Here is a 27,330-nt window from a genome sequence, read left to right as displayed (position 1 = left end):
AGAACTCAACTTCCTGCACATCTGAAAGCAAACAGCTGCTCAGCATATCGATGAACACGGGAAAGACAAAACGCCTCAACACGAGTGTCAATTAAGAAAATCCACGGAGCGTTAAGAAGATAAAACACGTCTGCGCGGTGGAGAGCCTGCGTGTAAATGATGCCTTTCCTCATCATCCACGTTTGAGCTGAAACGTGAACTTGTTTGACATGTTCTAAGACGGCCCATCTCTCTGATGAAGGAGGGCCTCTGACTTGAACATGTACAAGTTATCTGCTGCGCACAGGACCTCCCCAAAAGTTTAGGCATATAAAAGCCAAGTTAACTCATTTGTTTAGGCAGTAGGGAGTTTCTGCTAGGGTCTGGATTGGAGTTACACACAGACCGGACCCTACCGTGTATGAGTGGTGTCTGAGGAGATAGAGGATTCCCCTTTTCCGCAAAGAATCTACATGTCTAATATTTAGACATGTTCAGCTTTGTGGATATTCGGTTAGCGCTTTTGCTCAGCGCAACAGTGCTTTTGGCGAGAGGTCAAGGCGAGGATGATAGTAAGTATCACTTTCAAACATTGATTTGAGTTGTTTTTGGAGCGTTGGCACCCTCAGGATGTGGATAGCCAGCAAAGGATGCTGAGCAGTTTGCTGGTGCTGATCGTCCTCTGCGGGATACCCGACTCCAGTGGGCAGACATGGTGAAAGTTGTTACACAGTGAGGCGCTTTGGTGGTTTCTTTGGAGACTTGGAAGCGAGTAGGAATTTATAGACTGGATTTTTTCCATTATTGACTGCTCCTTTCACTGGCATGCAGATACATGCTCAGTGTGCGTCCTCCTGCTGGAGTGCAAACCTGAAGGGAGCAGCTGCATTGTGTCTGATGCGCAGTGACAGGACAATGGTTCCATGAGATCTGAAGCAAATTTAGATAGGCGAATGAGTCTGATAAAACAAATCGTTTATATCTGTTTTGTCTGGAAAGCAGTCTTCTCTAGTTTTATAAGTTTGCGTTCTAGCTGATAAGCATGCGTCAAAGCCTGTAAGACTTGATCTTTAATCAACAGTTCACCAAAAACGCATCAAGAGAGAGCAGACAGAATTAATTTTGGTAATCAAGTGTGAGAAATTACTGTTTCAGTTGAAAAGGCAAAACTTCATGTCTAATGTCTAAGAAGCACACCGAATTAAACGTTTTTTCAGGCTGTGTAAAACTGGACACGGTTACCTGAAAAAAAGCGAGAATGGAAAAATCGCTTAAGTCTGACGTCGACCGTTAAAAACGCCAGTCTAGACGTCAATTAATCACCAAAGCAGCCTGGGCGCGGAAGGTGGTTTTTTTGCAGGGTAACAGCGCCGCTTTGTGGCAAATACTGGAACTGTGCATTCATCCTCCCATTTCTCTGGCCCAACCTCATATCCACTGCCAGACATCTGCGTAGGCCCCACGAAAGTTTCCGTTCAGCGTTATAATCAAATGTTTCAGGAGGGAACATCTACATAGGACAGTTGGACAAGACCATTACTACCCCTTATCTCTCTGCAGCCAGAATTTCTATATTTGACAGGCTCAAATTATATGTAGTTCCTGTAGATGTGCCTGGATGTTAGACTTTATTACATGCTCCTTTCCTGATCACACATCAGTCACCAAACACACAGTTTTCTAAGGTCAATAACAGCCCACAGTTTTTATGTAAAATATGCCAGCTTTGTGTTTGTGTTATTTAGAGTCTGGTCTACGTGGTACTAGCTCCCTTGATCTCTTATATGAATTTGATACAGTCTTTAAGCAAAAGCCCATCCACCATAATGTACACCTGTGCAGGTGTAGCAATTCCAAACTATCCAATCTAAACACAAATTAGTTGTACTAACTTCTAGAACTTATGTTCTCATCACATTATCGCCTAACTCATCGTGATTTTCTTGTCTCAGGAACATTTGGCAGCTGCACATTAGATGGACAGTTGTACAACGACAAGGATGTATGGAAACCAGAACCCTGCCAGATCTGCGTCTGCGACAGCGGAACCGTCATGTGCGACGAGGTGATCTGTGAGGACACATCCGACTGCGCCGATCCCATTATTCCAGACGGAGAGTGCTGCCCTATCTGCCCTGATGGTACTGCTCACCAATTCCGAGCTTTATTTAGCTTTTTGGCACCACCCACTTTCCCTTTTGCTCCATCTTTGACCAGCCATGGCTTTCTGCCCTCAAAAGGACTCAATGCCCTTGGCCTTCCTGCCTGCCTATCTGCCTGCTTGTTTAAGGATTTTTCATTCAGAACCGAATCATTTTGGATTACGTTTTGATCCCTAAATTTTTAAATGTGAATTCTTTTAACAATGGATTATCCCTGCTCTTTGGCAAAGTTTGGCAATGATTATATAATTTCCCATTCAGTCCACATATGCAGTGAAAGTAGAGGGTTCTGCTGAACTTATACCTACTTTCCTATTTTTTCCACTGCAAAACTTACTTAGCAGTAACGTTTTAGATTGGGTTGGAGTTGATAATTATGAGAAATCCAGCATTTCATGGATGATTCAGCCTTCACTCACAAGTAACTACAGACAACTTATTGCTTACAGTTACCCATCGCTTTCGCCTTTTCCATTATCTTTAAATATGAATAAATGTGTCTCCTATGAACATTAAAGAGGTGCTGACATTTTTTTTCTGTTTGTTTCCAGTTCCAGATTATCCTGAGGTACCTTTCCCTTTTGATGATGATTATTTTTATTAGTCTTATTATTATTATATCTAATTATGTTGTATATGAATTAGCATAACTCCAGTTTTCTGTCTGTCCATAGCCAACTTCCGATGGACCCATTGGCCCCAAGGGAGACCCGGTAGGTGCTGCATTATTTAAATTATTAAAAACATTCATACTATTGAAGACATCTTCTGTTTGTCTGTCAGTACAAGTGACAGATAAGTTTTTTACATATATATATATATATATATATATATATATATATATATATATATATATATGGCCATTTGTCTGTTTAAAACTGACAAAGGGTCTGTTTATCTCTTTCAGAAATATGGTTTTCTTCTGAAATGTGTTGAAACAAAGATGGTTGTTTTTTGCTGTTCTCATGAGACATAATAATATTTTATTCAGCTTTAGTTCCAAATCTTTTGAATCACCATAATTGGTGCATAACAGGTGGCTGGTTGTGTTTGTTTTTAGAAGGAGGATGTTTTGTTTCCTATATTCTTGTCTAGCTAAAAATGTCAAAATAGACACAATCACTATGCATCAGCTAAGTGAGCCCTCACAAACTGATTTGATGAACTGATTTTCTGATGAAGCTGCTTGTTACTGATGACCTTTGATAATTAGGTCAGAAGGTCAAAAGGTCATTGCAAACTTCACAAGTGATTAAAGACAAATTGGAGGAGGAGGAGAAACATTAGGGCCAACTTTGAAGCTTTTTTAAGTACTTAAAACTACATCTGCATCACTTCTTTATATTGTAAGATCCTTTATATTTGCTATTAAGCTTTGTGAAATTAAGAAAAATAATTGAAATAACTAGCCCTGAATATTGCTAATTAATCTTTTTCCCCCAGGGTCCTCCTGGTTATCCTGGCGGTAATGGAATCCCTGGCGATCCTGGCCCACCTGGCCCCCCTGGCCCCCCTGGCCCCCCTGGCCTTGGCGGAGTAAGTATCATCGCATCAGAACATCCAAGACAGGGACTGAGTTTTGTTGATGACAAATGAGACCCATCTCATTTTCCATGTTACTTCTGCTATCTGGCATGGATTGTCTTCAGTTCTATACTGAACGCCAATTTAATAATCAAGGTGCTGAAGATTTCACTTCAAAGCTGGGACAGTTCCTCCATGTGTATTTCAGCACTGAGAGTACTGACAGCTCCCTTCTCCTCACATTAATGTCTCAAAGTGAAGAGTGCTCGAAGTTTATCTAGTGACCTGAACTGATACATAAAAGGATTCTTACTATTTTAAAATCTCCATGTTTGAATAGATCACATTGATTTCCATACAGAACATCCTATTCCTACCGTAGAAAACGAGTCTTTACACTATAGGGTGTGTGTTAGCAAGTGACTATGTAACATACAACAGTGACCTAACAGTAGGGGGGAAGATGGTGTGCTGTGCAAAGTTTTTCATGCTCTTCTATTGTCTTCCACTACAGTAACTGTACCTTGAGGTGTTTGGTGATTAACTCTTTGTGTGCTCCTCCCACAGAACTTCTCTCCTCAATATTCTGACCCCTCAAAATCTAGTGGCCCACCTGTTCCTGGCCCAATAGTAAGTAGGTTTTATCTCTCTCAAAATACCCTCATTTGATAATTATGTATAGGTGCAAGTATTTATTGGCTTCTTCTCTGCCTTCGTCAATAGGGTCCTATGGGTCCCCGTGGTCCTCCTGGATCTTCCGGCCCCCCTGTAAGTATTTCTCTATTAAATAAATGGTAGTCCAAGTATTCCATGCATTTGTAAAACCATGCAATTACAATAGGCCAGAGATTTCTTCCCTACATGTTTTCTTGCTTTAGATGTAAAACAGGAAAATGAATACTTTAAAGAAGCTATTACACTGAAATGTTTCTCTCGTTGTCCCTCAGGGTCCTCAGGGTTTCACTGGACCTCCTGGAGAGCCTGGTGAGCCCGGAGCTTCTGTGAGTATACATGACGTTCTACTAAACCTCTACCTTCCCTTGTTTTGTCTGTGCCTTTTTCCAGTTCGAGCTAGTGTAAAAGTTGGTTGTGAACCCCAGAAAGTCTTTAGACAGAATACTTCCTGTATTCATTCTACTTCCTGTTTTAATCACTGACCTACTGACACAAATCACTTTTTTCATGCCAACCAATTCCCTGTGCTGTACCTAGAGCAGCACAGAGCATATTCAGACACTTGCTTAAAATAGTCAGCAGTGTGTTTTGCTAATCCAGTAATTTATTGGTGTTTTTAGGGTCCAATGGGTTCTCGTGGTCCTGCTGGTCCCCCTGGAAAGAACGGAGATGATGTAAGTGATCTATTGAGAATTTTATTTCATGTCTATGCTTGTTTGCTGGGACACTTCATACAGAAATGTCATGCCTAGCTAACTGGGACACATAACTAATATTGGTTCACTTAAAATAGTGAATATGCTATTCTTTTAAATGTGTTGAGGTCTGTAATTGCTTTTGTTGATTGTTTGTTTGCACGAGCTTACTTCATATTCCTCATCGCGTCTCTGTGTGTTTACAACAGGGTGAGGCTGGCAAACCTGGACGTCCCGGTGAGCGCGGAGCTGCTGGACCTCAGGTGAGTGGTTCCCACTAGGGCAAAGGTCAGGAGATGGTAGGCCAAAAATGAAACCTAAACTGAGAAAAGCTGTTATTCAGCATGTATGTAGGGGCAAACAAGTTGTTGTGAAATATATTCATTTCCACATATTTATCCATTATGTTTAGTTTTCCAGGCCTCATTGTGCTACCTTCCAAATGCAGTCGAAGTTATTCACATCGTTCTTCTTTTTCTCATCTAGGGTGCTCGTGGATTCCCTGGCACCCCTGGACTTCCAGGCATCAAGGGACACAGAGTGAGTCTGAATAGTAATAAAAAGAAAAAAAAATCACTTTTAAACAGTTATGAGTGGTGATTGAGTTTAAAATGCTCGCTAATTTTCTTTGTAGGGCTTCAGCGGTCTAGATGGAGCCAAGGGAGACTCTGGACCTGCTGGCCCTAAGGTAAGATTTCACAATGATTGCATTTCATTGTGAAATGATATTAATCTGCATCTTTATAAAACCACAATTTAAAGCTGATCTCTTGTCTTTTTCCTGTATTTGTTTACAGGGAGAGCCTGGCGCTTCTGGTGAGAATGGTATCCCCGGTGCCATGGTATGTTTTTGCTCCCATTAATCAAGTTGTTGACATATGAATCATTTTAAGGATTAAACACTGTTTTGTAATAACAGTTCAGATTAGATGCAGCACTGCAATTTTTTCCAACGCATATCTTCAAAAACTAGGCCAAACCTTCTTGTGACCTTGGTTTGTTTTTGTCTTTTCTAGGGTGCTCGTGGTCTTCCCGGAGAGAGAGGCCGCCCTGGAGCTCCCGGCCCTGCTGTAAGCACTTTTCCTCTCCTTAGTCACTTATTAAAAGACCCATAATTACTACTGAAAAACAACACAAAAGCTGGGAGATTGTTGTGTTCTTCTCTCATGTTTCGTGTCTTACTATTGGTTGGATCTGAAAATATTTGATGTAATCTCTTCTCTCCTCTGCAGGGTGCTCGTGGTAATGATGGCAACACCGGTCCTGCTGGTCCTCCTGTAAGTACTGAATTTTGCATTGTTCATTTCAAATTCATTCGAGACTATAATTTAGATCTGTCCACAAAATGCTTTAGTAAGAGATTCATACCATAAATGAAGGGATTCTTCCTCAGCTTTCCAATCAATTTATTACAATGTTTGTGGCTCAGCATTGTGTCTTAATATGCTCTATATTAAATTTCAGGGACCTACTGGATCTGCTGGCCCCTCTGGATTCCCTGGCGGTGCTGGTGCTAAGGTAAGTCACCCAAAAGAGTTCAAGAGTACATATGATATCATAATAGCTTTCCTGATTGACCTTTATATTTATAACCATTAGATAATGTTGACAGTAAAGCTCTCTCAAGTCTAATCTCAAAATTTAGGTAGCCAAGGAAAGCTTTGGAGAACCATGACAATATTTTAGCTTATTATCCCCTTAATCCCTCACTAGGTGTCTCATCAACTCCCCAAGTATTAGTAGCTTATTAGTAGAACATTACGGGGACTCTGTGTGATTATGCCTTGTTTGGACTTAAAATGAGCAAACTTCCTGGTAAGAATTGTGTAGAAGCTACATACATCTAACTCAAGAAACACAGAATTTCCCAAAATGAGAAATTTGTGTCCAATGTCATGCATCTCTCCTCTCCCATGAGAAAGGTCTCGGCTTAACCCACTTCAATCTTTTCTTACACATCTGGTCTGTAAAGCTCTTTGAATGCCTAAAGCTTCTTGGCACTGGTCAGATTTCACCCTCAGGCCATTTGAATTACAATATACTCCAAGGTTAGCATGGATTGTAGCCTATTACCCAAGCAGTAAAATTGCTAATAGCGTATTTAGCCTAATACTGTATACTTCAGGTGAACAGTCTAACCACCAGATGGCATCAGTAGGCTTCTAATGGCACGTTAATCTCTGGTGCCTCTCCTTCCTGATGCCATTACCGAAGGAGCTATTTTAAATATCCTGTAACTTTCACCTACTATGATGTCACAAATTCCTGATTTATTTTAGGAATAAAGAGGAGGAGAATAAAAAAAACAGTCATGATGACAGAACAATCATGCAGTTTGAAGTTTCTTTCTAGATAAATCACTTTAGGATTATTGTGGGGACAGTTATGTCTCTAAAAACACACATTATTTGTGCTCAAATTCCTTCATAAATAATATTGTTAGGTGCATGTGTTACGCTCAAAATACATTTTATTTTCCACTTGTATAGCTAAGAGCAATACACCATAGCTTTGATAGAAAATTGCCTGTCTTTTGAGTGATATTTAGTGTGTATATAATATTTAATCTTTAAATTATGTTTCTGATGTTCAGTGTGGTCTCCTTCTCCTTTATCAGAGCACAGACATAATATTGGCAGTGCAGATTTATGAAATATTTTTGTCTTTGTGCACAGGGAGAGACTGGTGCTCCAGGAGGCCGTGGATCTGAGGGACCCCAGGGAGCACGTGGTGAGCCTGGTAACCCCGGACCTGCTGGACCCGCTGGACCTGCTGTGAGTAGATGCTCAACTTACACATACCATCATGTCTATCTCAGATGTTATAATAAAAAAACACTGAACAATTTCAACATTTTATATTATTCCTCTTTTAACAGGGTGCTCCTGGATCTGATGGTTCCGCTGGCTCTAAGGGTGCTCCTGTAAGTATCATTTACAATGATTACATTTATTCCATTTCAGTCCTGCACATGAAGTGTGCTTACACCCCACATTTTCCATCTGTAGGGTGCTGCTGGTATTGCTGGTGCTCCTGGCTTCCCCGGTAGTCGTGGTCCTGCTGGAGCTCAGGGAGCTGTTGGTTCTCCTGGCCCTAAGGGTAACAATGTGCGTTGGCAATTGATTTAGTGTTTTTTAATGTTTTTGTCATTATTTTATAGATCCTAGATTACCTGATAGCTAAATAAAATGTGTATGCTTCTGCCAACAGGGTGACCCTGGTCCCTCTGGTCCTAAGGGAGAGCCTGGTGCCAAGGGAGAGCCTGTAAGTTTCAAAATACAATGATCCTGAACAGTTTCCACTGCATCTTGCCAAGATAATAAATTCATGCTTGGTTTAATGAAATTTCCTTTCTTTTGCAGGGACCCGCTGGAGTTCAGGGACTTGCTGGCCCCTCTGGTGAGGAGGGAAAGAGAGGAGCTCGTGGAGAGCCTGGTGGTGCTGGACCCCGTGGACCCCCTGGAGAGCGTGTATGTTTGTCCCTCTTTATCTTCGACCATGTGAAATTGTGTGCCTTATGGAAAACAGCATTAAAATAGCCAACACTCTCACCATCACTCATTATGTTTTAATTGAAAATGTCCATGTTGAAACCCTTTGATTTCTTTTTCTACAAAGTGTTCTGAAATTGCAGTGTGCTAAATTCCCACGGGGATTCATCTTAGTAGTTGGAGCCCAGCACCTACTTCCCTTTTAATGACTTGGTCGGTGTCTCTGTTCTTCCATTAGGGTGCCCCTGGTGCTCGTGGTTTCCCTGGTGCTGATGGAGGTGCTGGTGGCAAGGTGAGTTAGTCAACTAAAATCACTTAGCCACCTTACTCCAACTTATTCAAACCTATCAGAATAGCTAAACAAGCCATTACTGATCATTTAAGTCATAAATTGTATCCAGTATCACAGCTTCTAGATCTTTTATTAACTTATATTACAGGGTGCCCCAGGTGAGCGTGGTTCCCCTGGCCCAATGGGAGCTCAGGGAGTCACTGGTGAGTCTGGAAGCCCTGGTGCTCCTGGTGCCCCTGGACTGAAGGTTAGCACGACGATGTACTTCTTCAAATGCAACATTTCTGTGATGTTTTGGTCATGAATTTTACACATTAACTGTTCTCCTCAGGGTATGACTGGTAGCCCTGGAAGCCCTGGACCTGATGGCAAAGCTGGACCTGCTGTAAGTATTGAGCATCAAATAAACATATGTTATATGTTACATCACTCTTAGAACTTCATTTTTTGTTTTGTTTTTTTTATATCTAGGGTTCTCCTGGACAAGATGGTCGCTCTGGACCTCCTGGCCCCGGTGGATCCAGAGGACAGCCTGGAGTTATGGGATTCCCCGGACCCAAGGGAGCTTCTGTGAGTTTACAGAGCTTTTCTGCTCATTGTCTTTCCAGATGTCATGGATGTGATTTTTCTTTTTAGCCCATAGAAATGAGTTTAAATAGAAATAATAGAGCAGAATTTCCCCATGTGGCAGATATAAATATGCACTTATTTCTTTTTACTAGGGTGATGGTGGTAAACCTGGTGAGAGAGGTGCAACTGGACCTGCTGGCGCTGTTGTAAGTAATTATACTTTTCCCACTTAAACAGTCACTTAAAACAAGTTCCACCATTAAAGACTGTATATATTAATATAATAGTGGAAACAGAGTGTAACAGTCGAGCATTTGGCTGTTTTTAATCACAGGGTGCTCCAGGCAAAGACGGTGATGTTGGTGCTCCTGGACCTTCTGGCCCCGGTGTATGTATCTTATCTGCATTATTAAACAGAAATTATGTTTGCATAGCATTTGAGTAGTTTGATGTATCAGAGGACAGAAGCCATAGTTGTATCTTTTATGTGGTTGACATGGATGCTTATGGTGAATCAGAGTTTGCATTGTATCATTTTGTTCTCGTCTTTTTGTTTAGGGACCTGCTGGAGAGAAAGGAGAGCAGGGACCCGCTGGACCTCCTGGATTCCAGGTGGGCTTTAGACATTATTCCAACAGCCACAGCACTCTCATATCTATTGTTGTGTTATAACGTCAGTTGATAACCCTAAAACATTGTACCTTTCATCCCTGTGCAGGGACTTCCTGGACCCCAAGGTTCTACTGGTGAGACTGGCAAGCCTGGTGAGCAGGTATGTAGTCAGTTACAAAGGACACACTAGAACCAGCTTTCCCCCCTTCTGTCTTCATGTTGACACAGTAAGTCAGACGTCATAACCCTCTCCCTTCTCCTTCTTTTATTCAGGGTGCTCCTGGTGAGGCAGGACCTTCTGGCCCATTTGGACCAAGAGTGAGTATCCCCTCTGTTGCAGAAGCAAAACATTTTCAGCTCCTGTGGTAGACATCAACTTACTGGCAAAACATTTTGTGGCTGATGAGTTCCTTCTTTCCTTCAGGGTGACAGAGGATTCCCTGGTGAGCGTGGTGGAATTGGAATTGCTGGCCCAACCGGACCCCGTGGTGCTCCTGGACCCGCTGGTAACGATGGACCTAAGGTAGGTCAGAAAAACGTCTAAACGATGAAGAAACTTTACTGATTTGGCATTTGAGATTCCTTTTTTTTTCTTGCTGTGTGTCAAATCCAGTCCATTTTTTGAAATGGCACAGAAATAAAATTGAAAAATCTACCTGATGTCAAGTTGTAAACCACCAAAAACTAAACACATATTTACTCAGGTATGTTTCTACTCCCAGCTTTTCTCAGAAAACAAGGAGAGCAAACTATTCAGTATTTCTGCCCTTTGTTTTTAAGTTCTTCTTTTATAGTATAAACCAGCCTGCCTGGACATTTAAACGACACATTCATTAAAAATCAGATGTTCAGAGTGGATATGGCACCAAGAATAATCATATTTATATAAAGACTTAAAAGTAGCAAGCAAGTTATTTATGTTGCAAAGGAACTGTAAGGTTTTCAGTTCAGAAATGTTTGTCACAGTCCTATTTATTTGCATTTTAAAGATAGAGGACACATTTTTCAACCCAGACCTCACCTGGATCGCATATAAAAATGATCTAGTGTTTGTAGCTGCTGTGCAACACTATTAAACCATCACAAAACTCATATGTTAAAAACACACTCCTGTATATCGTAGATTAGTTTGCAGGTCTGTTTTTATCACTACATATTTGATTGGTAGATCCTTATGCAGGGTTCCTGTTGCATCCCCAATCTTCTCCTGGGATTAAACTAGGGATCTTTTGCCTGTTAGGTAAAGGTGTAACCCGCCACACTATAAAGCCAATAGATTTTACCTCCTCTGTACTTGTAAAAAGGTAATTTTAGCATTTTGTATGTATATTCTTTCATTTCAAGAATAAACAATAATATATTTAGAGCATATAGAGCAAGCTTTCTGCTTCAACATGTTGTCATTAGTCTATGGCTTCACATGCTTAAGGTTTAAAGAAACTGCTAAACATAAATGTGTACAAGCAAAACAGTAGCAGTAAAGGTGTTTTTTTCATCCACAGGTGACTTTGTGGACAATTTATATTTGCTTTTATGACAGAAACAACCTGAGCTTCAGATTCAACAGAAAGCAATATCAGAGATCCAGAAAAACACATTAACACCCATCACCTGGTGGTAATCAGCCTGTAATGTCACGCCTGTAAAGATAATTCTTCACTTTAGTTTTGCAGGTTTGAGTGCAAAACTAATTAACCCATGAGTTAGAGAAACTAGAAAATGCTGCAAAACAACAAATGTCTCAAGACTAAAATCACTGGGCATTGGTGCAAATAACTAAAATAAGATTTAGGACCAGCAAAATTCTCCTTTTCTTAAACTCATTGTGCTTATCATAACAGAAACAAATCTACCAACATGGTTCATTTGTTGAGCTCCAGTGACCTGTATTAGCTGGATAACAATGTGAGTCTTCCTGTTTTTGTGTGTACCCAGGGAGAGCCTGGTGCTGCCGGTGCCCCCGGTGGTTTGGGATCCCCCGGTATGCAGGGAATGCCTGGTGAACGTGGAGCCGCTGGTCTCCCCGGTGCCAGAGGAGAGAATGTGAGTATCACACCAATCCCATTTGTATAAAGAAAAAGGCGTGCACAGTTCGATTTTCTCATCATTAAATTTTTTTAAGCTCAGTGAAGATAAAATATCTTATGTATTATACCTGTTATATCATGTGAAATCTTATATCATGTTTTCCCAATATTTAATAAAGATTTAATTACTCTAGAAATGTTGTAATGATTCAAATAACTGTAGCTGTGTAATTTTTATATCAACACAAGTAACTTTTTGTAACCTTTCTCTTTTTAGGGTGAGGCTGGTGGCAAGGGAGCTGATGGTGCCCCTGGCAAAGATGGCCCACGTGGTCTGACCGGTCCTATTGGAGTCCCCGGACCTCCCGGTGCTCAGGGTGAGAAGGTGAGATTGGACAAAAAATTGGTTTTGGCCTTCAAATATTAGCTGTTCGAGTTTAATAATTTTACAGGACCTTTTCTTCATTCAATTTTCATGTCTGGAGTGAAATTTGTTAGTAGTCTTACAACATTTTTACCCACACTTACAGTATGCATAAGTCAATGTCATAATTATATGAAACATGATGAATAGCATGCCACATTAATGCAATATTAAAAGATAATAAGACCAACCATGAGTTAAATAGAAATTCAGTGCTTTACTTAATTTTGGCTTTAATGTGGATTATCTGCAAGTGTCATTGATCATAAAATACGTGATTGGGATTAGCAACCAATGTGCCTACTGACCTCCTTTTTTCTCCTTCACCTCTGGTTTTAGGGTGAGCCTGGTGCTGTTGGAGTTGCTGGACCTAGTGGTCCTCGTGGTTCCCCTGTAAGTTCTTTTCTAAACTCAAAATCAGATTAAAACCTGGGGAAAAACAATCAAAATATTTATAACTCTGATATGCACATTATTATGACTGAATGACCTTTCTTTATTACTTCAACAGGGTGACCGTGGTGAGCACGGACCTCCTGGAGCTGCCGGATTTGCTGGACCTCCTGTAAGCCCCTTTTTTTCACTAATTTAGATGCTTAAAAAAAAAGTCACATTTGTTGACTTTGGATAACATTTGAGACGCAAAAAAAGCCATGCATTGATGCATTTCTTCTTTTCATCTCCAACCTCAGGGTGCTGATGGTCAGCCTGGTGCTAAGGGCGAGAGTGGTGACAGTGGACCCAAGGGAGATGCTGGTCCTCCTGGACCTACCGGACCTGCTGGAGCTGCTGGTCCTCAGGTAGATTGACCTTCATTGTGATTTGTAGTATACATCTGGTGAATATATAGTAAATGGAATAGAATAAATGGAATAAAATGTTCTGGGGGGTTTTGCACCGTAGATTCATTATTGTGTTCATAAGAAATTGCATATACTGTTTACATAAACATTCATATTTTTCCTATTTTAATTAGCATTGTTGGTATTAGATGCCTCACTTGCAAATATTTCCGTCAACAGGGACCTGCTGGAGCTCCTGGACCCAAAGGTGCTCGTGGTAGTGTTGGTTCCCCTGTAAGTATTCATTCATATTTTTCTTTTGACACTCTGACTTACAAACTCAATGAGATTATTTGTAGTTACAGTTGCTTATGTGTTTTAAAGCTTCATTGATCACGTATTTGGTTTGGTTGTGTGTCTTGCTAGGGTGCTACTGGTTTCCCTGGACCTGCTGGAAGAGTTGGACCCCCTGGCCCTGCTGTGAGTTTCTGATCATTTTTAGTGCGATCTATCTATGTTATATTGGAACAGCAATCAGTGATTTTTATGTTACCATAACATTGTATGTTGTTTCCAGGGAGCTGCTGGAGCCCCTGGACCCGGAGGACCTACTGGCAAAGATGGAGCAAGGGGAGCTCGTGGTGAGACTGGCCCTGCTGGCCGCCCTGGTGAGGCTGGTGCTGCTGGACCCCCAGGACCTAGTGGCGAGAAAGGATCTGCTGGTTCTGATGGAGCCCCTGTAAGTCACTGTTACCCTTTTGGTCCATAATAGATATTCTATGTGTTTTTTGAAAGTCTAAAACATAACTAACCATTATTTCCTTATGTGCAGGGTGCCCCTGGTATCCCTGGACCCCAAGGTATTGCTGGACAGCGTGGTATTGTAGGTCTCCCTGGACAGCGTGGAGAGCGTGGTTTCGGTGGTCTGCCTGGACCATCTGTGAGTTTGTGTCTGAAATCCTTTATGTCTACTTATATAGGGGATTCTGTGTAGGGGACAATACAGTGAGCTCAACCAGAAGATGAAAAAAAAAACTTAGACTACTTGGTTCATTTTCTTGAGTCTGTTAATTACATCACTTAAAACATGACAGATCAAAGTAACAGCATGCATTTGTTGTGATAAACACACATTATATATAATACACTTATCCAATTAAATTATTAGGTCAAATATATTTTGGAGTCTATATTGTCATGCTCTGCCCTTTTGACCTGTAACCTTCAGCATTTGTTTGGACACAACTTTTTGTAATGCATTGTCGAATACTGAGGCTAAAGGAATAATAACTAGTACTGCAAAGAGCAAACTCACTATGAAATATATAATTAGTAGCAAAGAAATTTGGACACATACAATGTTAAATAAACCATCCTTGTGTAAGGACATGGCAATATTACAATATTCCTTGGGAAATATTCCACAGTTTTCCTTTTGTCCATCTGACATCACACAGACTAAAGGTGAAAGACCAGCTAATATCTGATTTGATCACATTGGACATTTGGGTTCTCATATGCGTCTCTCTCTCTGGGTGGTGCTTAGAAAGGTTCAGCTCTGCAAAGAGCATCCACAGGAATCTAGAGGACTGACTTCTTATGCACTTTCTTTAGGGTGAGCCTGGAAAGCAGGGACCATCTGGACCTGTCGGTGAGCGCGGACCCCCTGGACCTGCTGGACCCCCTGGACTGTCTGGTCCAACTGGAGAGGCTGGCCGTGAGGTAAGAAGTCCCTTTTTTCTGTACTTTAACCATTAATTGGGCTAATCGGGCTACTCAGGTAGTACAATTAAAAATGCACTCACAATTCCCACAAATTCAGTTTCGCTGGCGAACATCTTTACTGCTTTACTTCCACAGGGATCTCCTGGTCATGATGGTGCACCTGGTCGTGATGGTCCTTCTGGCCCTAAGGTAACCCTATTTAACTTGGCTAATTTGATAATATTGACATGCATGAAACTATCTTCTCACTGGAAATGTGCACTCATAGGGAGACCGTGGTGAGACTGGCTTGGGTGGTCCCCCTGGACCTCCTGGTGCTCCTGGAGCTCCTGGAGGAGTTGGCCCCTCTGGCAAAACTGGTGACCGTGGAGAGAGTGTAAGTCCACTTTGTAGCTACCTTGAGCACATTTAAACAAAATGAACACACTTGTGATTTTTTCTGAATTCATATGTTCATATCTTTCTTTCCTTTAGGGTCCCTCTGGTCCTGCTGGTCCCTCTGGCCCTGCTGGTGCTCGTGGTCCTTCTGTACGTTTTTCATTGTATAATATGTATTATTAATATGAAACGTAAATTTTACATATTCAAGAAGACTGATTACTGTCTAATGATGAGATGGCATCTGGATCTTCTTTTTCTTTTATTCAGGGTCCAGCTGGTGCTAAGGGAGACAGAGGAGAGGCTGGTGAAGCTGGAGAGAGAGGCCACAAGGGACACAGAGGATTCACTGGTGCATCTGGTCTGCCCGGACCTTCTGTGAGTAACAGTTACCACATTAGCACTTTGGAAGAAATAAAAACTTTGTGCTGATAGCTGCATTTATCCTGTTACCCACAGCTGGATTTGCATTTAAGATTCAGGTGGATATTTACTGGAGTTTATTAAGGTCTTATAAACAGTTGCTAGTTACATCCATCATCAAGTTTTATAAAATACAACATTAATCAGTCTCACTTTTTAAAATTGACTTATGGACTTATTAAACTTGATTTTATCACATTTTCTATATTCTACTATATTTTGTTATACCATAGTTCATGTTAGCATCCTCATCTGTCTCTAGGGACCCCCTGGAGAGAGAGGCCCTGCTGGTGCTTCTGGACCCGCTGGACCTAGAGTAAGTACTACTGTTAACAGACACAAAACTTTCTTTATTTAAAGTTTTCCTTCAAATTTGTCAATCAGTTCAAGGCAAAAGGTGATCATTTGGTTTTCCTCCACAGGGACCTTCTGGATCAAACGGTGCCTCTGGTAAGGATGGTGTGAACGGTTTGCCTGGACCCATTGGACCTCCTGGACCTCGTGGTCGCAATGGAGAGATGGGACCTGCTGTAAGTTGAGCAATTATCATTACTTTATCCATATTCTTACACCTTCAGACAAGTTAAGCAACCCCTGGTGTCTCAAAACAGGGACCTCCTGGACCTCCCGGACCTGCTGGACCTCCTGGACCTCCCGGCAGTGGAATTGAGTTCATCAGCCAGCCTGTTCAGGAGAAGGCCCCTGATCCCCTGCGTGGTGGCCACTACCGCGCTGATGATCCTAATGTCATGCGCGATCGTGACATGGAGGTTGACACCACCCTTAAGACCCTGACACAGAAGGTTGAGAAGATCCGCAGCCCAGACGGTACCCAGAAGAGCCCAGCCCGCATGTGCCGTGATCTGAGGATGTGCCACCCTGAGTGGAAGAGCGGTGAGCGCAGATCAATTCTCTGACACAGCCTTTAGATAAAGTATAACACGAGGGTGAGCTCAGCGTGAGACTTTCTTTTTTTGATGTCCCTGTATTACAGGCATGTACTGGATTGATCCCAACCAGGGCTCTCCTCTGGATGCCGTCAAGGTCCACTGCAACATGGAGACTGGTGAGACTTGTGTCTACCCCAGCGAGTCCACCATCCCCATGAAGAACTGGTACCTCAGCAAGAACATCAGAGAGAAGAAGCACGTCTGGTTCAGCGAGTCCATGACCGGTGGATTCCAGGTGAGAAAACAGAGCAAATGAACAAACCTGGACAGTATTCATGCTTTACTATTAGGCCTGTGACACTATGCGTGCTTCTATTCTCTCCGTCACGCAGTTCCAGTATGGCAGCGATGGAGCTGATCTCGAGGATGTCAACATCCAGATGACTTTCATGCGCCTGATGTCTAACCAGGCCTCTCAGAACGTTACATACCACTGCAAGAACAGCATCGCCTACATGGATTCTGCCACCGGCAACCTGAAGAAGGCTCTGCTTCTCCAGGGATCCAACGACGTCGAGATCAGAGCGGAGGGCAACAGCCGCTTCACATACAGTGTCAGCGAGGATGGCTGCACGGTGAGTTTGCTCTCTCTTTGCCCCAGGGCTAAACTTACACAGGATCCAAGTATAAGAAAAGAGAAACTAATCTCTTACAATGTCTCCTTTCTGTTTCTCTCTACAGTCACACACTGGCACATGGGGCAAGACAGTCATTGACTACAAGACATCAAAAACATCCCGCCTGCCCATCATTGACATTGCTCCTATGGATGTTGGTGCACCTGATCAGGAATTTGGCGTCCAAGTTGGCCCTGTTTGCTTCTTGTAAAAATGAAAGAAATATGGACATGACATTGTTGTTTTTTTTTCTAGCAGTCATCTCTAAATCCTCTTTCTATGCATTCATTTGGCTGCCATTGGTCCACATGCTTAAAACCACTCTACTGAAGACAGTGTTTGTGTCTTTCCAATCATGAGAAGTTTTTTTTGGGACTGCTACTTCAAACGAAACCAACTACGAGGACACTTTAAAAAGAATCTTTTGTTTTCACTGGCAACAAGAAAATAATATATGCTTGTGTAAAATTTCCCCCCGGAGATTAAGACAAACAAAAAAAACAACAACCCAGATCTGCACATGCAATGAAACACAGGTGACTTTTGCCATTTTCTACCACTGCAGAAGGACATTGAAAACAACAAATGATATGTACCATTTTTCTGGTGTTAAATAAATTGTAAAAAGTGTGAAGTGTCTTCTTGTTCTAAATTAATGAGAAAAACACCTGAACGCTGAGCAGACAAAGCAAACACCAGCAAAAGAGCAAGACTAAAAAGCTCACTTCATTGCAAAATCTAGATGGCTACCTCATAACAAGACATCACCCCCACTTTTTGCTATGTCACACACCACAAGTCTATTGGGGGAAACACTAAAACCATTCAAAGGTGCTATTACCGATTCAATGAGGTCCAGCTAGTGGTGTTTGATGGTGAAACTCACACTGTCGTACTGGAATCATTGCCACTTAATGCCTGCAGAACCTTTGGTGCTACTAAATTGACTCCTTGTCTTGTTGTCTATGCAGTGCAATTGTTTTCTTCTTAAGTGTTGGTTTGATAACAGAGGTCCTCTGAAAAAGTGATCACTGCAATTGTATTGCATGCAAATATGTCTGGTTCAATATCATTTTCCCTGCCCATGTGTTCAGTGTTGATCTTTCTGTCTGTTTGCCCCTGTGGAAAACTCCTCTTTACTAAAAAAACAAAAACCAAACAGCACACATCTCCCACCCTGTTGTTTATGTTGTTTGTTGATGTCTTTCTTGCGAAGGGTTTCTTAAAAAAGAATTTGAAGCAGACCCACTTTCATGGTTTAAAAGAGAGATTCTGTACTTATTTTGTACATGTATAATAAATCAAGATGTTTTTAATTATTTTGGGTGCTGAAATAAAGCATGTGAAGTGGTCTACTCAGTGGCAGAGTTTTCACTGTCCTGTTTTGCAACTGTTGTGAAACTGAGGTTTTAGAGAAGATAGCTCACGCTGAAGCTGTTTTTTGGGATTTTTTTAGAGAGCTAGGTCTCTGGCCGAGAGATACAGAAGCAATTTTGTCCATGTGTTTAGAAATCAACTGTTCCACAACAGTTGCACTGACTACTTTTTGTTAAGCAGCAGTGAAAACAAGGCCAATATACCAAACTCTAGCTTTTTTTTGTGCCTAAAAAAGTTATTGGCTCCTTAGCTAAATTTCTTAAGAAACCAAACCTAAAATACTGCAAAATGCAGTTTGAATTATCAGTGAAGCAGCCGTAGTTGTTTCCTTGTCACACTGAAAAACAAGGAGCTAACTTTGCAGAAATGAATGCTTGTCTCAGAAGAGAAAACGCCCATACCAAATGAAGATACACCACCAGCGACTCCTTCTGGATGTCTAATGCAACAACGGCTGCTTCCTGCAGGCAAAGCACAGAAGCAAACTGGAATGAAAATTACTGCTGCAGTGCACTGCAAAGCTGCTATTATTTGCAGGCTTCATAGGCTTTCATCCTGCAAAACCAGATAAAAGCTGCAACCCTTTAAGAAGAGGGTGAACCTCTTTTTGATCCAGCCATAAGTGATGAATGATCTGTAAACTGTTGAACTGATCTCCTCTTCATAGTTTGCTTTGTCACTAGACAATTTACTGGCAAAACTGATTAGTGGTTCATACTGTCACAGCCCAACTCACCGAATGTGACGAGGTGATGATGATGAGGATGATGAGGTGACTTAGAAAACAGATATTTATAGATAAAAACAACATCACTCGTGTAAAGCCGGTCAGGATAAGAAGCAAACAAAAGAAAGAAAACAAAACAAAATCATGCTGTGAATCAGAACATCACAGCTTACTTGCATAGCAGAGACAACCCACATGTATCTCTCTGCTCACGGCCACTTTGTTAGGGTTCAACTGCTCATTAACACAAATATCTAATCACCCAATCACTTGGCAGAAACTCACCGCATTTAGGACATGGTGAAATAAATCCCCTTCAACTCAAGCAGATTAGGTAAGAAAGGCTATTTCAGTGACTTTGAATGTGGCATGGTTGTTGGTGCCAGACTGGCTGGTTGGAGTATTTCAGAAACTGCTTATATGCTGGGATTTTCCCAGCTTTCCCAGGGTTTACAGAGAATGTTTAAAAAAGAGAAAGTGGTGAATGGCTGGACTGATTTTTGGTGATAGGAAGGCAACAATAGCTCAAATACTTGTTACAATCACGTTCAAAGAGCATATTTGAACAAGAAATATGTTGAACCTTGAGGCAGATGGGCTACAGCAGCAGAAGACCACACCAGGTGCCAATCTTGTCAGGTAAGAACAGGAAAGTGAAGCTACAATTAAAATGGAATCACCAGAATAGGTCAGTAGAAGAGTGGAAATATATCGCCTGGAATGAGCTCCATATCCAACTAATCACTGTTTAGATGCCAGAGCCCATCTGAGTATTGTTGGTGACCATGCTGATCCCGTTATGACCCCAGTGTCTTCCAGCAGGATATCACACACCATGTCACAGTTGCTCTGATCTCCTCAAACTGATTTCTTGAACATGACTTCATTGGTACTCAAACGGCCTCCACAGTTACCTGAACGTAATCCAAGAGAGCACCTTTGGGATGTAGACATTCACATCCTGGAAGTAAAGCCAACAAATCTGCAGCAACTGTGTGATGCTATCATGTTAACATGGATCCAAATCTCTGAGGAATATTTCCAGCACCTTGTTGAACCTATGCCATTAAGAATTGAGGCAGTTCTGAAGGCAAAAGGGACACCAAACCAGTATTATGAAGGTGTAACTAATAAAATGTCCAGTGAGTGTATACAAAACTATAGTAAGAAATAAGAATAAAAAAATATCCTGTTTTTTTTTTGTATATACAGCATACACACAGATCCAAATTAAACATACATTTGAGCTCATCTTTATCCTTTCTAGCTCCCTTAATGCTACAGCTGCTGATTCTCTAAAGCAAAGTGTAAACAAAGCATTTCTACTTTGAGCTCATAAAGCAGAGCATGCGTGCTGCAGGTGCTGAATGCCAACTTTCAAACCCTACCTCTGCCTGACATCTACTGCATGTACAACCTGTGTTTAAAAGCATATCTAAACTGAAGCTGTCCCTTCTTATTTTTTATTGTATTACCACTAAAGAAGGATAAGATGAATATAAAGAATGGATATTGAGCATCTTTCAGGTCAGTCATAGAACATGCCAGAGTAAGAACATGATTTTTTGCTGGAATATAATAATACGTGAATGAATAATAATTCATATAATATACATTTTTAGCAGCCTGGGTTAACCAAATCAAATGGATTTCTTCCAAAGTTTGTCCAACTAGTCATCACATACCCTTTAAGAAATTAATAAATATAAACAAAATATTTTATGAACCAAAGAAATATTTAATCCACAAAACATGCTTCAGTGTTTATAAAATGACCCATGTATTAGTTTACAACGTGCGACAATAATTAGTTTGATATACACAACATCTGAGCTATTAGTATACTATTCATTTACTTTAATGGAACCCAAACAGGAAGAAATTATAATATCCAAATGCAAATATAATCCACAAACTGTGTCTCAGAGAGGTTATTAATAATACTCCATGTGTTATATCTTATCCATCGCTGCTCTCACTTCCTGTAAACACACACAAAAAAATATTCTTAGAATAATCAGCAACACCGAGCAGAATCAATGCGGAGGAGAATCCTGTGAATGGGCTTACCTGGGCAGTGTGTCACTGTATGGATCTCTACCAAGAGAGTAAGAAAATAAATACAATTAAAAACTACTTTATTTATTATGATTTATTACAACTGTTGGAGAATAACTCATGCAACACAGCAGTAATAGTGACACTAACTTCACCAACAGCAGATGGCAGGTGTGATGAGATGTTAGTACTTATTCTTTATATGCTATACTCTCATAAACAAAATACTTCAGATTGTAAACTGCTGGTCATACAAACATATTTGAGTATGTAGATTTTCATTTGGTAATTTGTGACGGCTGTTTGGTTACAATTTCTATTGAAATGGTGTTGATTCATGGACACAAGAATGACTTTTGATGTAACTTATTATAAGCTTCCTTTGTTTTACAATACTGAGCAAAAGACTTGAGTCACCCCTCATATACATACAGTATGTATTGCTTCTGAGGAGGAAGATGTTTTTGTAAATATTTAAAGTGATCTTTTTGGAAATCTAGCAAAGAACTTACACATGACCTGAAAGAAACAGCAGGTTTGGGGATGCGTTTCAACAAGTGGTGTTTGCAAAATTGAAAGAACTGAGAAAATAGAAAAGTGCTGTCAAATTTCCACCCTGCGATACTATTTGGAAAATGACAGGAGAAGCATACCTGATCAGAACAACCCAGTGCATCATCAGAGCAACATTAGAGTGGTGTTACATTAGGTTCTTATTGTGTACCTAATAGACTGGCAGCTCAGTGCACATAACTGATAGGAATTAATGGGTGTGGTGCTTACTGTTGGGCCATGATGAGTGGGATGCTGTCAGACTGCAGCGGGGAGGCCCTGTCTCCAGTCCGGCTGTTAAACATGGGCAGTGTGGAGAGGGGTGGAGGCACCCCTCTGTTTCCAGCCATGGTCCTCAGCTCGTCAGTGTTCTCATGGATGGTGTAGTGGTGGTACAGCTGAATTCTGCAGCACACATCACATACAGATTTTTTTTTCTGCAAGCTTGGAAATATTTTTGCTGCACTATATTTCAGATTCATTCTGTGAAATATCACTTATAATGCTGTCTTAGCTGACTGGTAGTAAAAAGTTAACCATCAGATCATGTTTTAAATTGAAAGACAACAATCAGGTTTCAAAATCTGTTATAAACAAAGTACTTACTGGTTTGTTCTTGCATTCCTTTTGCCACTATAGAAAAAGAGTAAAATATCCGTTTAATATTGGATCAATCAAAAGTCTAAATATGTTTAAATAGATTCCCATCCTTGGTGGAATTTATCCCACTTGGATGACTACATAAAATCCCAGTAGAGGGAAGAGGGAAAAATATAGTTTGGCATCCAAAGCCTTTACATATTTATTCAGAGATTAGATTTAAAATTAGATACATACATTCCTTCCCTTCTGCCAAACATGATGTAAGCCAGCAGCAGAAACAGGATGATGGCGAGGATCAGGGGCACAATCACTGTCACGATGTAGTCTGGGAAATAGTCTCTGTTTGGGGGAGACTCCAGAGGTTTGAAGTCCTCTCCAGCCTCCAAAATCCCTGAACCCATAGTGGGAGCAGGTGGCTTCGGCTTCATCTTTGTCAGATCAAACTGCAGGAGGAGGAAGAGCATTAAAATGAAGCACAGAGCAGCAGATGAGATAAACAGCTTTATGCTGTTTGCTTCTGCTTAGTAGTTAATGAGACAAAATGAAATAATCAATTGAGGCTTTGATCATATATATTTATATATATGTTCCTTCTTGGGCGTGCATCTTTTCTGGCCTCACCAGCTCCGTCTTGCACCAGGTGATACAGTTGCTTGGATTTATGCAGAAGTGGCATTCTCCAGGGACTTTGATTTTGGCCTCTTCCTTGCACTGCTTTTTGTTCTCCGGTGTCAGCACCCTCAGGAGACATTTGGAGAAATGCTCCTCTGACCCTACCTTCACATACACACTGTCACAAATCAAATTTGACTAAATATGCATTTTTTTCCAAAGCAAGTTCTGTTACAGCAGCAAACACGGTGCTAATAAAATACAACAAACTTAAGTAGTAGTACTAAAAAAAACATAATTTTAAATAAACCCAGTATGTATAAGAATGTACAGATCTAAGTTTACCCTTCAAAGTGCCCTGCAAGAGGGAGTGGAACTCTGCCACCACGATCGAGGGCGTTGGTGATGTTGATCATTTCCAGGGTCTCTGTGTCCCACAGCTTCTGCAAATCCTGCTTTATCTCATCCTGAACAGTAGAGGGCAGCACTTTTTCAATCTCTCTCAGCTTGATGAAGACTTCGACTTGATAGGGCAGAATCTTGTCTGTAAATACACCGGCGAGTTTCGACATTTGACACACCCTCATTCATTATAACTATTATTTTGGGACTTAAACGTAATGGGACGGATTCATCGCAAATACCTGGAACGACTTTGATTATGAGAAGGTGTCTGACTGTGTCATAGCTCCGCTGGTTGGTGGCATAAATCTGTCAGAATGAAATGTAATATTATTAAGATTATGACAGTTCATATGCATTCCAGGAGCACTTTTTGCAAAACTTGAATGTCCGCTTTTCCATTTGCTGTCAATTTCCCTTTAGCTGCTGTCTGCTCATTAGTGTATGAAAAACGTTTTTGCTTACAGTAACAAAAAGTATCTGTTTCAAAACCAATTCGTTATTATATATCTAGAGATATATTAATAATTTAAGACTTACACTAAAACGAAAATAAAGAAAATAAAGCGGTGAAGATTAGTTTAATATCTTACATTTTCTGCTGTATAGCTGCTTAATACTTTATGTTCACTGTTCTGTAAAAAGAAAAGCGAAAAAACAAAACAAAAACAGGATGAACTGTTTAAACAAAAGCAAAAAATTAATGCACTTAAAAAATGGCGTGTAGTTTGTTACAATGGGAAAAGTTTTGAATCAGAATACAGCTGTGTTCTGTGTTTACACCAAAAATTTAGCATGTTTTCTAACTGAAATAAATTCTGTTTGGTTGAGACTAAAGTGTTACTTCTGACATTTGTATCTCTTCTTCTTCAAAGACAGCTTACTTCCTGAATTTTTAACGTTGGTTCAAAATAGCAGCTGAAGAGAAGAGGCCCAAGGCTTTTGTCTCTGGGGATTTGACAACAAATCCTGACAGCTGTTTTTGATAGCCGCATATTTTTCATATTTGTCTCCACTGTAGCTGCGCTGGAATGTTATCTTTGTTTGGCCTACCATCACGACAGAAGAATGTGCAAAAGTAAGGCCAGAGGTGAATGTTAGATGTGCAGCATGGAAGAATATTGTGCCAATGTTGGTGTAAATGATGATTTCACACCTCAATTATACTTTTTCCTGGAGACATTGGTGTGCCATACAAGAAGCCGTTGTCATAGGGGTTCCTTTGGGTGAAGCGCAACCACTCTGGGAGGTCTGGGAAATTCTGTTTGTTGCACTTAAATATTATGGGGTCGTTGTACAATATGCCTGATTTGCAAAACACAAAAAGAGCAGAGAAAAACAGCATTAACACATGTGGATGTCTTATCCTTTTAACTGAATTTAGATCATTCTGTCTCACCGTAGACTTTGCCCAAAGGTTCAAAGTCGTTCTGGAAAGTCTCTCTAAACAGTTCATGTGTAAAAAACTTCCCCACAGGAATGGTAACTTTGATGTCAGAACTGGCCTCAAACAAACTGGCAGAACACACTGTGTGGAAGTGTAAAAAACACACCAGACAGTTTATAAGAAGGGTCAAAAAAGGCAAACAAAACCTTAAATCTGACATTAAAAAATGACAACACACACATCCTGATGCTAGAATCCTACGCACAGTCCTTAAAAGCTGATATCAAGGGCGAGTGTTTTTACTAAATAACACAGAGTTGATAATTAATGTTGAGGAAGGTCAGCGAAAGTTGTTCTTTGATGAAGCTAAATAATTTTACGAGTGAACTTGCCTGTTAAAAAGAAGACCCAGCTCCCACAGCCTGCCATCTTGTTTTGGGTTTTGATTGACAGAACCAAGTGGAGAGGGGCTTGGTCACTGCAAAGGACATGTCAAAACTATTTTTGTCTCACTTACCTAATAACATCCGGAAGGGTGACTGTGAGTCTGTGAACAGTAGGCCTTCGAGGGATATTTATGTCCTTTTTGTTGATATACAGTCATATAAGTCATATACAGTCATCCATTTTTGCTCAGTACGTTCGCACATGTATCCATTTGCCTTTAGTAGTTAATATTTGCCTTATATTTCTCCACTAATATATTTAGGTCTCAAACACTGTTGTTGCAATAGTGCAATAGGCTAATGAAGCTTAGAGTGATTTTGCTACCTAATGTTTTAACACTTTAGGTATATTTATCAAAGTTTATTTTGTTTCTTTAATTTCAAAAAGTGTGTGATTAGATTTTCAATTCATATGAGGGCGATATGATTAATAAAAAAAATACCATTATTACCTTTCATTTTTTCTAGAAAATTTACACATTATTTTCTTACCGAGAAAATATATATAAATAAACTGAGTTTAATGCAAATTTAACTCAGCTCAGCTCGTTTTGGAATTTGAACCTTCTGATCAACCAGCATGTTACTGTGTGGAGTTTGGATGTTCATGCCTCTCCCTGTGGTTGCTCTGTCATAGACTAGCATCATATCCAGAGTGTACACCCCCTTTCACCCTCTATCAATTAGGATTGGTTTTACACCATGGGGCCAGTGGGCAGTTATATTTCCCAAGGGGGTCACATGAGAAACTGGGTGTGTTGTGGAGGTCCCTCACCAATGTGATAAAGAGGTAAAATTAATATAATTGACTTCAGCTTATTGGTGCTGCCCTCTAAACAGTCCCAGTTTCTCATGTGGCCCTTTGGGAAAATTAATTGCCCCCCTCTGCTCTAGACACCGCAAATGGAGAGAAAATTGATGAATTGATGTAATAAGGAGAAAGGACACTGGTATATAACTGAGTAACTTTAAAGCCACTTAATTGTGAATTCCTTTTTTTGAAGACCGTGTAAAACCTTTTAAAAAATATTTAAAAATGTTAGAAGAACGTAAAGGAAGGATTTTATGCTTAAAATGTTTACATAATGTCTTGAAGAGATTCCAACTGAAGCTGAACTAGGACATGGCTGTACTTTTGTGTAAAATACTATTTTTTTTTAAACCAAAAGTTGGTCAGTATATGCCTTACTTAACCAGGTAAAGCCCATGTTTTAGCATTCTTTTGCATGGGCATTTGCCTACACAGACCCTACGTGGAAGAGTATGCAATAAAAACAAACGAACAAAACAACAACAAAAGAGCACCCAGCTCATCATGGATCACGGATGGGGCTGTGCATAGGTTGCATTGCCAGGTATCCTGTGATTTCACAGATCTGTTGTTTGTGACACTGCCCCCTGGTGACAGTAAACAGCTACAATATGCAGGCGACGGTCTGCAAACGAACGGTCTGTGTGACACCAGTGACTGTTCTACAGTCATAATGTGACACTCATGCAAAAGCACGAAAAAGACACGAGTCATTAAGAACACGTTGTATTTGTAGGGTGGTAAAAGGCAAAGTCTCTCATGGGAAATAGGGGTTGGGTTAAAAATGAATCAAAAGTTAAAAGTACAAAAGTACACAACTAAAAGCTTTTTAACACATTGGACAGAATTAAATATATTTTAAATATATTTTAATTTTATGTACTGAGTTTATTTGTGTCAATGTTTCTTCAGCTGGTCATTACTTTGCAAAACCCCAGTAACACAGTCAGATGAGAACACTGGCTAGGTGGCACTACCGCCTTGTTTAACATCGCCTCAGCCTTTTTTCAGTGACTAATATTCACCATG

The 27,330-nt window shown here is 40.5% G+C and overlaps 2 protein-coding genes across 5 annotated transcripts; one reads left to right on the top strand and one right to left on the bottom strand.

The window, feature by feature from the left end:
• The first annotated feature begins 337 nt into the window (after positions 1-337).
• col1a1b (collagen, type I, alpha 1b) lies at positions 338-18,685 on the top strand. Its single transcript, XM_085285129.1, has 51 exons — positions 338-551; positions 1,932-2,120; positions 2,693-2,709; positions 2,816-2,854; positions 3,585-3,677; positions 4,233-4,295; positions 4,389-4,433; positions 4,613-4,666; positions 4,961-5,014; positions 5,245-5,298; positions 5,522-5,575; positions 5,670-5,723; positions 5,833-5,877; positions 6,052-6,105; positions 6,268-6,312; positions 6,500-6,553; positions 7,711-7,809; positions 7,914-7,958; positions 8,044-8,142; positions 8,246-8,299; positions 8,398-8,505; positions 8,765-8,818; positions 8,967-9,065; positions 9,150-9,203; positions 9,290-9,388; positions 9,541-9,594; positions 9,723-9,776; positions 9,947-10,000; positions 10,107-10,160; positions 10,274-10,318; positions 10,425-10,523; positions 11,936-12,043; positions 12,305-12,412; positions 12,791-12,844; positions 12,963-13,016; positions 13,144-13,251; positions 13,474-13,527; positions 13,660-13,713; positions 13,811-13,972; positions 14,066-14,173; positions 14,848-14,955; positions 15,094-15,147; positions 15,227-15,334; positions 15,433-15,486; positions 15,607-15,714; positions 16,022-16,075; positions 16,182-16,289; positions 16,371-16,653; positions 16,754-16,944; positions 17,042-17,284; positions 17,391-18,685. Exons 1-51 carry the CDS (start codon positions 470-472, stop codon positions 17,535-17,537), a joined length of 4,335 nt encoding a protein of 1,444 aa, XP_085141255.1. The 5' UTR covers positions 338-469; the 3' UTR covers positions 17,538-18,685.
• A 2,462-nt stretch (positions 18,686-21,147) lies between these two features.
• On the bottom strand, positions 21,148-25,487 carry sgca (sarcoglycan, alpha). 4 transcript variants are annotated; one of them, XM_085283431.1, is made up of 12 exons: positions 25,437-25,487; positions 25,057-25,185; positions 24,814-24,962; positions 24,251-24,292; positions 23,900-23,966; positions 23,601-23,799; positions 23,265-23,433; positions 22,878-23,086; positions 22,647-22,673; positions 22,272-22,445; positions 21,501-21,527; positions 21,148-21,412 (listed from the first exon to the last, which is right to left on the bottom strand). In XM_085283431.1, the coding sequence occupies exons 1-12, from the start codon at positions 25,471-25,473 to the stop codon at positions 21,406-21,408; spliced, it is 1,236 nt and encodes a 411-aa protein (XP_085139557.1). In that variant the 5' UTR covers positions 25,474-25,487; the 3' UTR covers positions 21,148-21,405. The 4 variants fall into 4 exon arrangements, with proteins under 4 accessions (XP_085139557.1, XP_085139560.1, XP_085139558.1 ...); XM_085283434.1 differs by lacking the exon at positions 24,251-24,292; XM_085283432.1 differs by lacking the exon at positions 21,148-21,412 and having other exon boundaries at positions 21,497-21,527.
• Positions 25,488-27,330: the final 1,843 nt, after the last annotated feature.

Source organism: Mchenga conophoros, linkage group LG8, assembly GCF_057382185.1.
Source record: "Mchenga conophoros isolate Kocher_MC1m ecotype Shallow Benthic linkage group LG8, M_conophoros_male_GT1.1, whole genome shotgun sequence".
Taxonomy (NCBI): domain Eukaryota; kingdom Metazoa; phylum Chordata; class Actinopteri; order Cichliformes; family Cichlidae; genus Mchenga; species Mchenga conophoros.
The sequence above is the reverse complement of the archived record's forward strand: the minus strand, read 5'-3'. Positions and strand labels throughout refer to the sequence as shown.

Excerpts from the sequence above, each read along its gene's own strand:
- col1a1b (XM_085285129.1), top strand. The coding sequence starts at position 470 with ATGTTCAGCTTTGTGGATATTCGGTTAGCGCTTTTGCTCAGCGCAACA. Across the intron at positions 5,724-5,832 it reads CTGGACCTGCTGGCCCTAAG|GGAGAGCCTGGCGCTTCTGG; the intron begins GTAAGATTTCAC and ends ATTTGTTTACAG. Across the intron at positions 13,017-13,143 it reads CCGGATTTGCTGGACCTCCT|GGTGCTGATGGTCAGCCTGG; the intron begins GTAAGCCCCTTT and ends CTCCAACCTCAG.
- sgca (XM_085283431.1), bottom strand. The coding sequence starts at position 25,473 with ATGGCAGGCTGTGGGAGCTGGGTCTTCTTTTTAACAG. Across the intron at positions 24,963-25,056 it reads ACCTTTGGGCAAAGTCTACG|GCATATTGTACAACGACCCC; the intron begins GTGAGACAGAAT and ends TTTGCAAATCAG. Across the intron at positions 23,800-23,899 it reads CATAATCAAAGTCGTTCCAG|ACAAGATTCTGCCCTATCAA; the intron begins GTATTTGCGATG and ends GTGTATTTACAG.